Source organism: Notechis scutatus, chromosome 3 (genome assembly GCF_049901735.1).
Source record: "Notechis scutatus isolate UNSWTSFEM ecotype Mainland chromosome 3, rNotScu1.2, whole genome shotgun sequence".
Classification (NCBI taxonomy): Eukaryota; Metazoa; Chordata; class Lepidosauria; order Squamata; family Elapidae; genus Notechis; species Notechis scutatus.
The window spans coordinates 54,403,607-54,421,493 of NC_142011.1; the positions used below are offsets into that span (position 1 = coordinate 54,403,607).

Genomic DNA, 17,887 nt, shown 5'->3' on the forward strand with positions numbered 1-17,887 from the left:
GACAGAAGTATTTTCACTTCATCAGTTGCAGCATAGAAGGTGATTTTTCTTCCTTTCTGTTGATTCAGATCAGCATGAAATGAATTAATTAAGACCCAAATCTATTATATTTTCCCCCTTATTTTCATTTTGTACGTTTGTTAGATATACGACTTGTGAGTCTGAAAACCCACAGCTGATCTGACACATAAATAACTTGTGTTCATGCAAGAAATACTTGTTAGATGTATCTGCAATCTGACAAAGATATTTAGGGATTTGGCTCTCCAATTCTCTCTGTTTGGCATTGAGATATGCAAACTGGAAGGTTTTTTTAAAAAAATTCAGCTTAATTTAAAACACGATTACTCCAATAGAGAATGCTAAAGTTTTGTGTATGTATGTGATGTATTAAGTAGTTACTAGGGTTGTGCAAACCTTACACGAGGCTTCATTCCATGAAGATTTGATCATATCATTCCAGATTCACAAATCAAAATGAAGACCCACTTTAGTGGTAAATTGTATCAGGTGCTTATAAAGTGCTCTGCAAATTTTATTATTATTTTGTTCTGCTTCTGCATTGGTACAGATCATATTAGGTAGTGCAATTTCACTTCCATATATTGCCAGTGCTAATTGGAGAGTTTAGTGGCATCGTGAGTTTTGACATTGTCTTGTATAGTTACAGTATGTAAATGCACTTTATCTCCTCAACTTTGCTTATCAGAGCTCTTTTAAGATGGCACCAATAATGTTGCTATGGGCTTCATTCAGTTTCTCGGCTCTCAGCTTCTTTTAAGGTGATCAAGCACAAACCTTCATTTTACTTTTTCTTACATTAATCAATAGTACACATTCTATGCTGTTCTGTTGAAATAGCTAGAAATTTAACACAGCTTTTAGTATTCTGAGTCAAATTTGACCAGTCAATATGTACTCCTGGGTCAAACTTTTTTTTTAAATTCAGCTTCACTGAAACAAATTTAAGTTCTTTGTTAAGGGGTAAATGAGTATCAAATTAGCTCTTACGGGTTAATCCTTATAGACACTAAATTTCTAACTGGTAAGGATGGGAAGTAGGCAAGTATTTGAATGCCACTTTTTGAGTACCCTAAATATATCTATGACATTGTTCCTTGCTATATGAGCTTACTGCTACTGCCTTTACTAACTAGTAAAAAATATTGCTAGCTAGCCATGATGTTGACATAACCAACTCCTATGTTGCACATAAGAAACCAGCGAGGAAGGGTGTCCTTTTCTGGAGAGGCCAGTTTTGTCTTTTTCTTTGTCTTTTTTTTTTGCATTTCACAAAATACGAATAAAGATAGATTTTGCCTTTGACTGAAATCATATTCTCTCAGATTTTCCTGTCTGTATCCAGTCAGGACTCATTCACATAAGTCTAATGACTGTATAGTGGGAGAATAAGTAGAATCTTCATCTTAAACTCTCAGTAGATTACTTATGATTGTTTCTTAAGAGGTATAATTGCTTAAATTAGGTCTAGTGCTTTGATTCTTCTGGATCCATCAACTAGTAGGACGAAAATCATTTTTGCTCAGACAGTACATCAAAATAATCCCAGTTTTTCTTTGTCCTTTTAGGTGCTGGAGAATCTGGTAAAAGTACCATAGTAAAGCAGATGAAGTAAGTAAAATATGCAAAATATGATATTAAAACAATTCATTTGAATTGAAGCATAGTGCCTACATATGAAAGAGCCCCTTTTTCCATTATACAGTACCCGAACTATCATGGATACAGTAAAAAAACATGCCTACTGGGATATTACTGGATTGGGTGAGATTATTATGTAAACAAAAGGTAGTTCAGTTTGTGCAAGCCCCCTTCCCTTTTTTAGTTTTCAGATGCAGCTTCACTATTACATAGTATGTACCAAATAATTTTGGTTGGCTGATAGCCTTAACTTTTCAGGGGTCACATGAGTTGAATCAGAAAAAGGGCAGTAAAAACCTACCATTTTTAATAACTGAAATCAAACTAATGTATTACATTTATTTGTAAGATTTATATATCTGACTCCCAATGACTTTGTGCAGTTCACAAGTGGAAGGAAGGAAGGAAGGAAGGAAGGAAGGAAGGAAGGAAGGAAGGAAGGAAGGAAGGAAGGAAGGAAAACATAAGAATAGATAATAATAAAGGAAAAAAGATGGCAAATATAACAAAAGCTGGACAGGAATGAAAAAGAAACAGATCCACACAACCCAAGTGAGCTTATCCTCACCAAAGGCTTGTGTGAAAAGCCAGATCTTCAAGACTTTTCAAAACACCAGAGTGGAATAATCTGGGTGGAGAGGGTGGTGGTGGTGAGAAACTCATTCCAAAGGTCACATACTGTAGAGAAGACACATTTCAAGAGTCCTGAAAAATGGTATTGTATAATCAAAAGAATGTGAAGTGCACCAAGCCTGCTTGATCAAATTGGCTGGGCAGATATTATGGGAGATAGATAGTTCCTCAGGTAACCATACTCTCTGCCATGTAGATGCAAAGGTTTAGATGTAGTCATTATTTTATTTGACCATTTTCCAAGAACCCTATGAGAGATCAAGAGGGTTCTTTCCTCTTAATATCCATACAACAATCTTCTCCAACCTGGTATTCTTCAGGTATGTTTGTCTATCGTTGTTGTGATTCCCAGGCAACATGCTAGTAAGGATGGTTGAAACTGTAGGGTCAAAACACATACCATATGGCTATCCCATGAGGTGTAGATTAAGATATTCAAAAATGACTGTTATAATCACTTTGGGATTTATGGATAAATGGAAGTTTCCTAGAAGTAGTCTTCAGCTTAGAACCACAATTGAGTCTGGAGTTTTAGTTGTAAGCCATTGTGGTCATAAATTGAGTCACTTCATGATTGGACTCAATTTTGTGCCTTTTTATGATGGTCATCACAAGACACCATAATAATTAAGCAAATCAAGTGATGGTAAGTAAATCACTGCTTCATCTGGTTTTTATATGTTATAATTGTTCTTATTTCCATGTTTTGTTATGTTGTAAGCCACTCAGTGCCACCTCACATCACGAGGTGAGAGGCATGTAAATAGGTAGATACCATAGATCAGGGGTCTCAAACTCGCGGCCCGCAGGCCAATTGCGGCCCACAGGACGATATCCTGTGGCCCCCACCGTGATATGAAAGTATAATATTAGTGCAGCCCGCAGGGGGAATGGACCTCTGAAGGAAGTCCCGCCCGCCGTTCCTCGTCATGGCTTCTTCTCCACCCTGAACTTTAACAAGTCCAAGTACAGGTCCAGACTTACTGATGATCATCTTCAAGCCATACTGAGGGTCTCAAGTGCCTCCTCTCTCAAGCCAAATGTGGCTCAGATATGTGAGAGGAAGCGTTGTCAAGTCTCTGGCAGCAAGGAGTAAGCTGGAGAAGCCATGTTCTGAGGAACTGTTCATGATCTTCATTCAATGTTCCATTCATGTGTTCAGGACAGTTCATGTATTGGAGAAGTCATTAACTGTTGATGACATTTGAGGATATTTTTTTAACAACGTTTTTTGTGGAATCCCTTATGCGGCCCAGCCTCACCCAGACTCTGCCTCCAGCGGCCCCCAGGTAAATTGAGTTTGAGACCCCTGCCATAGACAGACAGACAGACAGACAGACAGACAGACAGACAGACAGACAGATAGATAGATTCAATCAATCACAGGATCATAAGTCTGAATCCAAATTTATTCAACTGCCAAGCACCCAAAATGCAAATCAAATGACCACAGGAAAGATCATTACTTTGAGGATTGTCATAAGTAGATTTTTTTGAGTACATCATAACTTTCAATGGTTATTAAGTGACTGGTCATAAGTCAAGGATTATCTATACTCCATGCTTACTTCCTTGTTTTTCTATAGAATCATTCATGAGGATGGCTACTCAGAGGAAGAATGCAAGCAGTATAAAGTAGTTGTCTACAGCAATACAATTCAATCGATCATTGCAATAATAAGAGCAATGGGAAGACTAAAGATTGACTTTGGGGAAGTTGCCAGAGCTGTGAGTATAGATAATTGTTTTATATACAATATTAGCGTGCTAAAAAAAAACAACAGTTTTGGCAGGCACCTGATATAACACACAATAATCTGCTTTGAAAATTTAGTTGCAGTTGTTATAATTTTCTTGGGAGAAATTAGGATATTGTAGACCGTGATCATGCACCAAGAAATTTTTGACAAGTGTTGAAAGGAAATAAGACCTTTTCATTATTGTTCCTGTGTAAGGAATGTTATACCCTTGGAAACATAATACCTACTTTCTTGCTGGTGTTAGGAAAAACTTTAATTTATTTGCACATTTTAAATGAACTTTTTGTATTCTGGTGTGTTTCTTAATCTGTTGTTAATATTGTTTTAATTGTCCTTATATTACTGTGTTTATAAGCTATCTTAATTTCCTGGGTAGTCCATATACAGTGCTTCTATAATATTTGTCAGTTATATAACTTCTGGCAATGTGTCTTTTTGCACATTGGCAAGAAAACACACTCCAGAGACATTGAATCACTTTTTGTATAAGAGAGGGTTCCTTTTTAAAGTATCACAACAATAATAGATTGTGACAATTTTGTACTTGAATAGTAACTTGAAGGACCTTGCTTGCCAGGAGTTGGATGGAACTATAGTTCATTACAACTACCATTTTCTTGGTGGTTCTAATCCTGTTATATAAAATTTATGCCTCAGTTCTCTAGTATTACTTGGTTATTCCCATGGGAAATGTTACAGAGAAAAAGATAAAAGCCATTTTTGGTAGATAGTAGATAATATTTCCCATGGTTTTATATTTTACCTAAAAAGTTTTTCTGATGCTGGTAGTTCAGTAGCATATTACGCCATTGAATATCAGTATTTAAGCTATTTTATTTGCAGGATGATGCCCGCCAGTTGTTTGTACTGGCTGGAAGTGCAGAGGAAGGAGTTATGACTCCCGAATTAGCAGGAGTGATAAAACGGCTATGGAGAGATCCTGGAGTTCAAGCATGTTACAGCAGATCAAGGGAATACCAGCTTAATGATTCGGCATCCTAGTAAGAAAACTTTCTAATAGATTTTAAGTAGCTGAATTGATCACCTCATGCTCTTAATGTCTCATAAATATTTTTTTATAATCTGAAAACTACTATTTATTTTGCAGAATTATCATGACATGAAGGAATACCTCTAAAGAATTGTTGTGATATTTCTCAACAGGCTATGGGAAATCTCTCTGTGTGAGGATATAAAAATTCTTTTCAGGAAAATTGTTTAATAAATGGACAGTTGGTGGAGGCTTGGCTTTGAAGATTCCCTGGATTGTGTTTAGTTGATCAAAGCAAGTTATGTGGGTCACATGAAAGGGCTGAACTGGCAAGTCTAACAACATTCACTCTTTTATCATCTGCTATAAAGGACATTAGGAAATCTGGTCTTTAATTGCAATTTTGGAATCTTCCTATTGGAACTGAAGTGCACAACAGAGCAAAGTGATACTGATTCTTCCCTCTTCCTCTTGCTAAACTTGCCATCTTCCATATTGTACATCATCCTATTTTCTTGGCCGAAATGGGGGAAATCCACAGTAAGGTACCTTGTTTACATAGGATAAGTGTTTATGTTTATGCCATAATAATTGTGTTGCTAAGATACCAGGATACAATTTTAATTATTTTTGTCATTGAAGAAGCATTTCTAAGCAAGAGTTTAAAACCCATAAAAATAGAAAAAGGATAAGGAGCTATGTTAAAAAATGAACCAAACTGACATAGCTGACAGTTAAAGATAATTGTGAATTGTCCCAAATTCCCTCCCCTAGTGGAAGCAAACACTCTTCTTCCCTCTTTAATTTCCAAGGGATCCTTTTGAAGGAAGGAAAGTGCGAGAAGAAAGGAGGCCATCAAGCCTACAGGCTCTTCTGGGTGTATCTAACAATGGTCCTGCACAGTGGTGGGATTCAAATATTGTTGCCACAGGCTTGATGGGCGTGGCTTGGTGGGCGCATATGCATGCACGCCCTAAATGCGCACTTTGTGCAGGCACAGAGGCGTTTGCGCAGACGCAGAGGCATTCTAACTCACCTCCTGCAAGCCTGCATGATGCCGGTTGCTTCAGCAGCTGCCGCGCGGCACTATTCCGTGCCGCGCAAAGCAGCTCCGCTTCAAATTCAGATAAAGGTGAGTATGGGAGCCCGGGTGGGCCCAACAGCAGAGCCAGAAGAACAGTGGAGAGAACCGGTCTCTGCTGCTCATCACTCCTACCGGCTCTCCAGAACCGGGCAGAACCGGGCAGAACCGGTTGAATATCACGACTGGTCCTGCAGTACCTCTACCTCTTTTATGACTTCACATTCATTTAGTTGGAAGAAGGAACTCCTATAACATGGTATGAAGCTAACTAGGACCATTAGGAATGTTTTGGATTGCACCTTGCTGTACTCTTTTTTTGAAGCTGCTGTAAATGGGGTGTAGGCTGTCAGGGATTTTTATCTTTTTTGAAAGAATGGTTTGCACAAGTTCCAGTTACTTTACCAAGTTTTTTTTGTAGAGTTTCAGGATCTATAATTTCTCTAAATTGAAGTCAACAAAAGGTTTTATTAGTACTGTGATTCTCCAGGATGTGAAACATGATGGTCAAAAAAGTTGATATGCCAGTTTTGCTTCTGAAAACTTTTACCTGCTCTAAACTGATAGCTCTGCTATATACAGTAAAGAAAATATATATTGAAACAATTCACAGACCCTTGTGATTAAATTTCAGCTCTATGTGGTCCTTGGAACTTGGGGTAGTTCTTGCATTTTTATGCCAGCAATTTGTTTCAGACCTTGTCAGGCATGAACTTTGGTTAAATTGTCAGCTTGCTTGTCTGTTATTGAGTCTTCAAGCAGGACAGTATGCTATTTTCTTTTAATGCCCAAGTCAGTGTATTCTTTCTAATAGAAGCCAGAGTATTAAATGTGAATGATGTAACTATTCTAGTATTGTTTAACAAGAGATTATTGTTTTTTAGTGGAAGTCAGTGTACTCTGCCCTGCCTATATGGAATTAGGTAATATCAAATTTATAATTAAGAATATGTCTCAACCATGAGACAGTTATACTGAGTTAGTTTAAAATTTCCTTACTGATTTAAAAGACTAAAAAAACAGTGGGGAAAGATTTCATTATCAAAGTGCAGTGCTGGGAATTATTGACATTTTTTCTGAAATCTAGACTCATACAAATAAGCTGGAATGATCCAATGGCAGTTGGGGTTAGATTTCAGAAACTTGGGTTCTCTTCAGATATAGTTCAAATTATGCATCATGCTATTATATTTTGATCTTTGTTGCTTGTGAAACTGCAACCTAGCAGTGACAAAAAGTATTCCTGTTAAGAATTAATTATATGATTCATATTACTGGGTGAATTGCAATAAGTTAGTTATACTTGAACCTATGTATACTTAGCCTACTACTTGTCCCAGCCTTTCTTCTATCATATCCCTCCTTTATTTTATTCTGACAACAATCAGAATTAGGAATATGCCTGTATATATTTTATATGTCTAAATATATATCCTTAAATTGAATTCTGAAATTTCCAAATTCTTTCAGTCATAGTGTATTGTTTTTGCTATTGTAGAATTGATTAAAAAATTTCTTTTAAAGTTATCATGGAATCAGCTAAGGGAGATTTAATATGTAGAATATTTTTTCCTTGAGCACTTTGGTTGGAGCTTTATTCATTATAATGATGGTGGATGCTGTATACACTACTTTTCCCTCTTCAGAATCTGTTTTCAAATGGCATAAAGGAAGGTATTTTTAGAAGAACTCCTGACTTTGCATTGATCATCAACCACTGTATATAGAAAGATAGAGGAAGGCATAAATAGACGGATATTCTGGCTTTCTGTTATGTGCACATACCAGTGTGATCAAAGAATGGATGGACAAAAGGAACTGGTTGGAATGAGTTTCACTGTGACTACAGTAGTAAAGTCACATTTTCACCCCACATTTTCTAGAATATTTGCATTACTAGAGAACTGTGGTTTTCTTCCAAGCCTTTTTTGTTAAAATGGACCATTCTGATTTAAATATAAAACAAAAGAATAATATTTCCATTATGAATTGCACATTAAAAGATTAATATAGAAATTCTCAAACTTTACAGTATAATAGTGATCATTTATCATGTGCAACTTCATGAATGAAACCAGTAATTTCATTAGTGTCAGGGAACTAAATATGTCAGTAATACAGGTCATTAAGTGGGCCAACTGGCCCAGTTTTATGACATTTGTTTGCAGAGGTCAGCAAGTGAGTCACCTGGTCATTAAACAAATCCACAGTCATTAAGCAAATGCATTGAATTCTAACAATTGATCTACAATCTTTGGTCAGACAGGAATCTGTCCATTCTTTAAGGCATCTTTAGAATGATCTGTAAACTTGTCTTTGTAAATGGTCCTTATATTAACACCCAATGCTCACATATTTGATATTCATACTGTTTTTATTTTACATTTTCTAAGAAATTTATATATGTATTTGGTAATCCTAAAAGTTAGAAATATAACTGTAATATAGGCTATTATGTGGGTCTATTTGAGACTTCTTAAAGCTTCCTACATAAATTGGGTCTTAGTGAGATTTTAAGAAAGGATTTTGTTCATCTTTTGTGTTCTTAAACACTGCATTGCACCCAGCTCTTGATTTCTGTGAAATTTCTTTCGCCAACTCAGGCAGTGGTACGTAACTATGGCTGTGTATAGTGTTTATAATAGGAGATTGGCAGGATTGCATTTTCAGTTTGTGCATGTTGTTCTTCCCTTTGCCCACTTAGAAGTAATTGTCCATTTTTTCTCACTACATTTTTTACAATAACTTGTAACTATTTGCGAATAACTGAATGTAAGATTCTTTATCTCATATGTAAGAGTTTAAGATAAGAGGAAATAAGAAAAAGAGGAAAGCAACAAGCCAGGAGAGAAAGTAGGAAAAAAGTGAAAAATGTAAAAAAAGGGTAAACTGGAAGCATCTCAACAATATAGAGGAAAATACTGAACATTTAGATAGAAGAAGAATATTCTTAATGTCTGTTATGACAAAGACTTTCCCACTGAACATTGGAACTTGGAATACAGATGGCTTCCTCTTGTAAGTTAATATGGGGACAAATTGAGATATCTGTGGGATATAATTATTTTTGTATGACACCATGAATGTACTTGTTTTAAAGAGTACAAAGGTAAGTTTATTTTTTGTTTTTAACTTACAAATAGGCAACCGATAAACATAGGAATATTGTTATACTACAACTCCCATTGCCCATGTTGCTTAGAGGAATGAGAGTTGGAATCCAACAACAGCTACAGCTAGCTGATTCTCTCTGATCTAAGTAATAATAAAATTAGGAACTACATTGATACAAGGAGTACTAGATCCTAATTTCTTTAAAAATAGAGTATGGGTTCTGGAAAGTATTGGACATTGTTGAGAATATTCATAGCTTGGGCTGTAGGTTTTGGCAGCGATCTGTTCTTCGAGCTGGCTGTTTAGCTCCCAGACATTTCATTATCTAACTAGGTAACATCTTCAGTGGGGTTTTGGGTGAAGTATTGGAAGTATTGGACTCCTGATTTATAAATTATATTTTAAAGCAGATTTCTATAAGAACCTAAAATGCGACCATTGATTCTAGTTTAAATTAGAAGTTTGAACTAAGCCATAGCTTAATCATAGAATTAAAGAACGTGTTCTGTTTGTACCAGTTTCAATTTCAGTACTCAATTAGAGAATTAGTTCCTGAATCTTTTCTTCCCTTTTCTTGTCCCCTCCTCATTTCCATTCTTTTTTAGCTACCTAAATGATTTGGACAGAATATCTCAGCAGAGCTACATTCCAACTCAACAAGATGTCCTACGAACCAGAGTGAAAACAACAGGCATTGTAGAAACACATTTCACCTTCAAGGACTTATACTTCAAGTAAGCAGCATTAAGAGTTGCAAGTTGTCATTTATGTATACTCTTAAACCTTAATTTCTTGGTGTAAAATACATGGCTCTTCTGTACTTTTGGTACAGGTTTTTTTTACGTTGGCTCACATGATGTAGTATCTTCCCCATTCTTTTGCTAGTGATTCTTGATACAGGACGCTTTTTTATTTTCATTGTTTCATTCTTTTCAGCTGCTTTTATGTTGGGATCACAAACACAGGTACTGAATCCTTGCTTCACAGGAGCATGTATACTAATGGTATACTGGCTTCTGTTTTATATTGTTGATTGGAAGTGTAAAATATAAAAGCCCCACATAGAGACTTTATAATTTGCCATGCATTTATTTTCTGGTGTTGCTGTGGGAGTTGAAATTAACATGGCTCTCTGAACAATGCATGGCTTTCTTAGCAAAACAATAGACATGGCATTAACCAGTCAATAGTACAGAACATTGGCAAGGAGCATGCATAATTGTTTAAATGCTTATCATTAATAGTGTTTGATGTAGAATGGGGCTGTGTTATTTTCCACTGTGATACACTTAATTATGTCATGACTGGATGACATATTAACCATGTACCTCCATGTAGTTTGCCACCTTGTCTACTGATTGATCCCTATAGGACTTGTGAAGTTTTCTTTTTGTATACTTTTCAAACATCTTGGCTCTGCTACTACCGTATCTGATTTGTAAATTACAGCAAAATGCAGCATGAATGAGAACAACAAGAAATTCAGATTATTCCTGGTGCACAATGCCATCAGGCTTCATGGTGGGATAAAAAAATCCTTTGCTTTCACAGTTCATGGAGCTCCAAAGTGTTAGATAGTCTACGAATCAAATAATGAAACTGTAGGGCACGCTCACTTGTTAGGGTGCCACTCTTCCCAGTGTCGTTTAGTTAGGCCTAAGTAGTATTCCTTTGGCTGAATAGCCCACAGTCATCTTTTCATGCCAGCTTATGGTTCTATTAAAGCCAAAGAGGTCCCCATCATTCAATTTTAAAGCTGTAATAAAGTCTAAAGAAATTGGGATGGGGTAAGATGGATTTGGGGCTTGAAATTGTATAGGGAGTCCTCGACTTACAACCATTTGTTTAATGAATGTTTGAATTATGGCAGCACTGAAAAAAGGGACATGACCATTGCAACATCCCCATGGTTATGTGATCAACATTTTGATGCTTGGCAACTGGCAGTATTTACAATGGTTCCAGTGTCTCAGTTTGTGTGATTTCCATTGACGGCCTTCCCAGGGGGCTTCCGACAAGCTAAGTCAATGGGAGAAGCCGGATTCACTTAATAACTGCATGATTCACTTAACCGTGGTGATTCACTTAGCGGCGGCAACAAAAGGTTGTAAAAATGGGCTTGACTCCGTTAATAACTGCATCACTTAGCAGTGGAGGTCCTGGTGCCAGCTGTGATTGTAAGTCAAGGATTCCCTGTACATAAATCAGTTGTGGAAAAAATCACTGTTGGCTGAGCCTTTGTTACCCTTGTGTACCCCTTGTGTATAATGAGATAATAATCTTGCATCAAAGATGAGCAAGACAGAATTTATGAAATATATGTACTGAAAACAACATAATGCAGCATAATTTGTGTACTGCAAAATCTCTTCGGCCTGTTCCGCTGAAAAGCAGCAAAGCTCTTCTTCCATTACCCGTAGTTTTTATTTTATTTTTTTCTTTCTCTCTTTTGAATGAGGGGCGAGTTCTTTTGGCATAATCCATCTCGGGTGAAAGCCCACATGTGGCTTTTTCGTGGGAGGCCTAGATATTTCAATCGCCAGCTCCGCAATGTCAAGTGGTAAAGCAGTGCCAGTCAGTATTATTTCTTCACTACCAGCTGTTTGCTGGTTCTGCCCTCAGCACTTTGGAACAAAAGGCTGAACTATTTTATTTGTGTAGTATACCCTGTTTATGATAAGGCCTCAAAATGTTACAAAAGCTTGAGCCAAGCCTAGAGGAAAGAGGGCTTAAAGGGGTATGGTTTGTATCAGAGTTTTTTAGAATGACATAATTATATTTCCCTCATCCTATTTTTATATCATAGCCCCCCTCCTTTATAGCACTAAATGAAAAATAATGATTTAGCATTTGATGATTAATCTCAGCTTTGGGTTTTTTGTTTTTTTGCTAGTTGCCCCAAGCATATAACTCTGGATAGTATACCACAAAGTATAAACAAAGCAAAAATAGCATCAAAATAGCCAATGGTACCTAAAGTAATGTGTACAGATTCAGACAGAAGTTATGAAAAGCCTTTTATAATTTTTGTGGTAAAATAATATTACAGCAGTGGCTATTTTAATGAACTTTAGCATTTAGGTCTCAGGGCTGGCAAAGTCATTTACAACTTATTAAAAAAAAACCTGTTGCGCATGTGTATCTGTGTGATAACTAAACAGATGAATTTAGTTTTGCTAAAATGAATCTTCAAGTCCTTATTTTTCTGTCAGGATGTTTGACGTTGGTGGTCAGCGTTCAGAACGTAAGAAATGGATCCATTGCTTTGAAGGAGTAACAGCAATTATATTCTGCGTGGCTCTCAGTGATTATGACCTTGTCCTTGCTGAGGATGAAGAAATGGTATGTTGCTGTAGAGTTCTGAATAATGTGGACTGCGACAGAAATTCACTTTAAACTTTGAACAATAGAACTTAATCAAACGTTTTGCTATTGTTATTCCTTGAACATTACAAATGGTAATATTTCAGTAGAGCATGGGGGAAAGCTTTTCTTGTCGGCATTCTCACAATTTGTGCAGTGAATGTATTCAAAGATGAGAGGTTATGGAGAGTAAAATTCCTTCTTCATAATTGAGTGTGAACATTTAAATTTGCATGCATGATTTGAAATGGGAAAAATGGTTTCTGACAAAATCGCAAAAATGTGATATTTCAGAGGCTTTTTGCAAAAATGTAGACATTATTTAGCATGTTTGAAGGGATGGTTGTACTTTTAATTTTGGGATTTCTTTTGACAAAATGTGCACTAGTAATTTGGTTGGGGTTGTTAATTATATGAAGTGTCAATGCTGTCTTTCATTAGCGTTTTTTCTATTCAGAATCGAATGCATGAGAGCATGAAACTCTTTGACAGCATTTGTAACAACAAGTGGTTCACTGATACATCGATCATTCTTTTCCTGAACAAGAAGGATTTGTTTGAGGAAAAGATACGGAGGAGTCCACTAACAATTTGCTATCCAGAGTATCCAGGTGAGATTTTTATTAAGGCAAAACAGAAGATCAACAGATGTGTGTGTGTGTATTATAGCAATTTCATTAAAGATTATAATTACAAGAATAAAAATTAAATTAAAAGATGAAATAATAGAGTAAAAGATATGGAAAAGAAAAAAAGAATACAGGTAGTTTTTGACTTACAACATTGAATGATGGTTCAGGGTTGCAACAGCAATGAAAAAAAGTTATTTTGGGGGAGGGGTCTTTTGGAAAGTCATTAAAAGTGGTGAAAGAATTCCATATGAACCATGATGGTGCATTCCTCTGAATATCATCTTCGGGAAATAACAACAGCAAAGTTAGTCATTGTGTGTCTTACTTTCCAGGATAAAGTGGTTGGGCACTGTGGGAAGTAAAGTGATGGACTAGATAAGATTTTGATGTAATTCATTAGACCTGCTCTTATGTTTGGTATCATTTTTTAAGGTTCTAATACGTATGAAGAAGCTGCTGCATACATTCAGTGCCAGTTTGAAGATCTGAACCGAAGAAAAGACACCAAGGAAATTTATACTCATTTCACCTGTGCCACCGACACCAAGAATGTGCAGTTTGTGTTTGATGCTGTTACAGATGTTATAATTAAAAACAATCTGAAGGAATGTGGACTTTACTAAAAGGAAAGAAACAGAGAAAGGTAAATTATGAACTGTAGCATTGCACAAAGATTGTCTGTAGCATTGCCAGGCTGTCATATGAATTTGTGCTAATTTTTGAATTTTCTTTCTTTAGATTTCAGGGTGTGGACTGTTTCTTTGCTGCCTTGTGAGACAGTTGCAAGCATGAACAGGACTGGGGAATGAAAACAGCATGCAAAACCTTTGCATTCTTTAGCACAATCTTCTATATTAGGGATATTTTACTGATACAGATGCTGAAGTTAGATTCCAAAAATGGAACTATTATTAAGTGTGATTTTTTTTATCATCCTGGCATCACTTGGATTGCATAATTTGAAATATGTACAGCTGTTATAAAGTTTTCATCCCAGAACTTCAAAATGTAGCTTTCTTTAATAAGTCATCATTGCTCTATTTTTAAAGTTTTTCCATCAAACTATATATTGATTAAATTTTATTTTATTCGCAATGAATCTTACATTTTAAAAGCAAACAAAAAAAAAAAAAACATTAACTATGCACACAATGTGACCAGATCATGCAGAAAGTATTCCTCTTAGCAGGAACCTTTTTGTTTTTAAAACTTGGTATGGTCAGAACTTGCTAGTATTGCAACTACTTTAAAAGGGCCTTAGAATTCTTATGGTTAAAGCTGTGGCTTACTTCTAATATATACTACATCCACATTCTGCTACCCTATACTGTAAGGTTTTCCTCTTCCTTAAAAGGTAGATTTCCTGTAGCAGATTTAACAAATAATGTGTGGCTTATGGGTTGGGAGGATTTAGCCTGGTTAATGCTGAGTACCAATTTGCTGAATATGCAGCTGGTGTAGCAAGTAAAAATCTGATTCTTATATAGAAATTTCTGAAGTGAGTACCAGTTAGCAAAGTGACTTGTAAAATTCCAAGCTTTGGAGGACGGGGGAAAGTATATGCTGCTACAGGGCTACTGTATCAACCACTTAATTGTTGTGTATGTGTTTGGTCTTAAAGCAGTGGGGAGTTTTGTAGACAGTGGAATTTGTTCTGCATTTACCAGGGCCTTTTGTCCTTAAGAGATTTTGGAAATGTACCAACAGCATGTAAATGTGGTGCCAAGTTCCTGTTTGCCATTGTTTTTCTTGTAATGAAAATTAAGCAGAGTAAGGGCATTTCTTTGCTTAACCATTACACTGAGACTCTTTCCCAATTTTCATGTACAGTTTCAACTTGATGATGTAGTTATTGGCAATATTAAAATGGTGAGTTAAAAAACTTTAAACGTTCCTAATTTTATTGGTGCCATTTCTACAAATCCTTGTTAGTTTCTTACTTGCATTTCTGATTTTTGCAAATAAAAATGTTAGTTAGTCTGATTATTTGCTATTGCTAAACTTTTATATAAATAACTGTAGAATTATATTTTGCTTTGTCAAATATTCATTGGATTGCACCAAATACTCAGGTAGACTTTCCCTCACCAAACAGTTTTCTTTCTTTCTTTCTTTCTTTCTTTCTTTCTTTCTTTCTTTCTTTCTTTCTTTCTTTCTTTCTTTCTTTCTTTCTTTCTTTCTTTCTTTCTTTCTTTCTTTCTTTCTTTCTTCCTTCCTTCCTTCCTTCCTTCCTTCCTTCTTCCTTCCTTCTTTCTTTCTTTCTTTCTTTCTTTCTTTCTTTCTTTCTTTCTTTCTTTCTTTCTTTCTCTTTTTTTATTTCTTTCTTTCTTCTCCCTCCCTCCCTCCCTTTCTTCCTTCGACTGCAGTCTCTGTGTTCCCGAAAAAGAGAGTTAAGGTATTGTAAAACAATGGGGCAAATCCAGCTACTAGTAAAATTGATATTGCTGACAGGACAGAACCAATTTAATACCATTTTATTGGTACTAATAATCTTTACAAACAGTAATAATAACATCTGAGAATGGTGGCAAGTCAATTGTCAGTTGTTACCATTTGTCACATAAACAAGGTATTACAATGGCTATTTTTAAACAATACGTTGTGACTATTTATTTATATCCTGCTTTATTATTTTGGTAAATAACTCAAGGCAATAAATATATCTAATATCCTTTCTCCTCCTAATTTTCCCCACAATAACAACCCTGTGAGGTGGGTTGGGCTGAGAGTGAGTGACTAGCCCAAAGTCACCCTGTCGGCATGACTAGAACTCAGTCTCTCTGTTTCCCAATCTGATGCCTTAACTCCTACACCAAACCGGGTCTCTTCACTATTATTAAAATTATTTTAGCAAAAGACATGATAATGTTCTATTCATAAATAAGATGCTATAAATAAATACCTTACTAGGATTCTGAGTGTACAGTGGGAAAACTTCATAAATGTATGAATCTAATAAATCAACCATCTAAGGTGACCGTGTACATTTTTTAATAAAATGGGATCATATTACAAGTTACTTAGTTTAAGACCGATTTCATACAAGCATGAACATGTATTAAAATTAGGGAAATATATTGTATAAATGAATAATGTATTGAGCTACCACTTCAGTTCCTGTAAACAGCATATGAATCACAGCAGATATTTTTGAAAAGAAAATGTGAAGAGGAATGTCTATGGAGAAAAGGAATGTGAAGAGGAATGGAAGAAATTATTTTTCAACCAGGCACCCATACTTTTTAATGCAAATTTATTTTTATCTCTTACATATTTATTCAAAGCTGCATGCAAGGAGTATCTTGTCTAACAATACAACTTGTTTACAAATGCTGAGAAACAATACAGCTCTAAATAGCATGAAACTCCTGATACAACTTCTATTTTTGTATCCCTCTGGTCCCTATGTGGGTGTGGAAAAGTTCTCTGCTCCTGTGATGTCAGTGGGTTGAAGCTGTGTATGTGTATGTTCATTATCTCAGGATTAATAAGACAGGTAGACAAGCTGTCTCCGCAGCAGATATTAAAGCACTGCTGTAGTCTATGAGTATCGGAGAACAGACCCATTCTAGATTCACTGAATTCAATACTAGAAAACTTTTTTTTAAGACACTGGGTTCTAATTGCACCAGTTTCAGACAACTGCAAATTGTGTGTTTAATCTATTTTTAATAGGTTTAGATTTGGAAAATACCTCATTTCTATATACAATATACAGTTTTTGGACTTGGACAATCAGACCATTGGTTTTAAAATGAACAGTTCCGTTAAATAAGACCCCAAAGCACTGATTGTATTTTTCCTGTGCAAGAATTGTGTTTTTCCTGTGAAAGAAAGTATTTATAAATAGTTTATAAATGCGGAGAATCAGTGTTTGACATAAATTCATTGTTTGTAAACCAGTTTGTCTTCACTGTTGCCCATGTTACAATTTCCACTTTCACACATTTTAGAGTACTTTAGAAAGGAAACTTATCAAAGAAAATTATTCAGAAATTGGAGACTCTTTAACTTTTTGATCCTTTTAGCCTTTTTGATGGCGTGTCCTTGGTAGAATTGTTTATCTTCTGTGGAGAAGTATAGATTCCTGAATGACTGTTGGCTCTGTTGGTTCTGCTCAGCAGAATGGTGAAGCTCACTGGAAGCCCAGGTTCCTGATAGATGAAGATGAGATAATATTTTGATTTTAATGAAATCAAATTACATTTGAACTTGATTTTGGCAAGAGAATGTCAAAGATGTAGAGATAGGTTTGATGTACTGTATATACATACATGCGTGCATACCTTCAAATATTTTTCAGCTTCAACCCTAACAGTGGTCATGGCACGTGAAGTCTGGCAACATCTACAGATTCTGCAGATGTTTTGGAAATAATTGCATCCTTACACATTTAATACCATGTAAGCACTTGAAAAAGCTTAAATAGAATTATACATGGCTATTTCTTGGCTGGGGTGACTACCAGGAAATCCCAGATATATTGAAAAGCGAAAAAACATCATGAAAGAAGACAAGGGCGGACCATTTCCACATCATTTTCAACCCTGCTTCTCCCCCCCACCCCATGGATGTGACCACTAGGAGTTGATTCAAGAGAGGCTATTTACTTTTAAAAACTCCTGAGTCCTGTACTGAGTACCAGCTTTGA

General features: G+C 35.9%; 1 protein-coding gene across 1 annotated transcript in view; it reads left to right on the plus strand.

The window, feature by feature from the left end:
• GNAI3 (G protein subunit alpha i3) overlaps positions 1 to 15,125 on the plus strand; it is a 30,140-nt gene extending 15,015 nt beyond the window's left edge. The window contains exons 2-9 of the mRNA XM_026678099.2: positions 1,590 to 1,632; positions 3,882 to 4,023; positions 4,899 to 5,056; positions 9,847 to 9,975; positions 12,454 to 12,583; positions 13,062 to 13,215; positions 13,669 to 13,879; positions 13,975 to 15,125. Coding sequence (XP_026533884.1) covers positions 1,590 to 1,632; positions 3,882 to 4,023; positions 4,899 to 5,056; positions 9,847 to 9,975; positions 12,454 to 12,583; positions 13,062 to 13,215; positions 13,669 to 13,859 — 947 coding nt within the window. The 3' untranslated portion in view covers positions 13,860 to 13,879; positions 13,975 to 15,125. The remainder of the gene's footprint in view (positions 1 to 1,589; positions 1,633 to 3,881; positions 4,024 to 4,898; positions 5,057 to 9,846; positions 9,976 to 12,453; positions 12,584 to 13,061; positions 13,216 to 13,668; positions 13,880 to 13,974) is intronic.
• Positions 15,126 to 17,887: the final 2,762 nt, after the last annotated feature.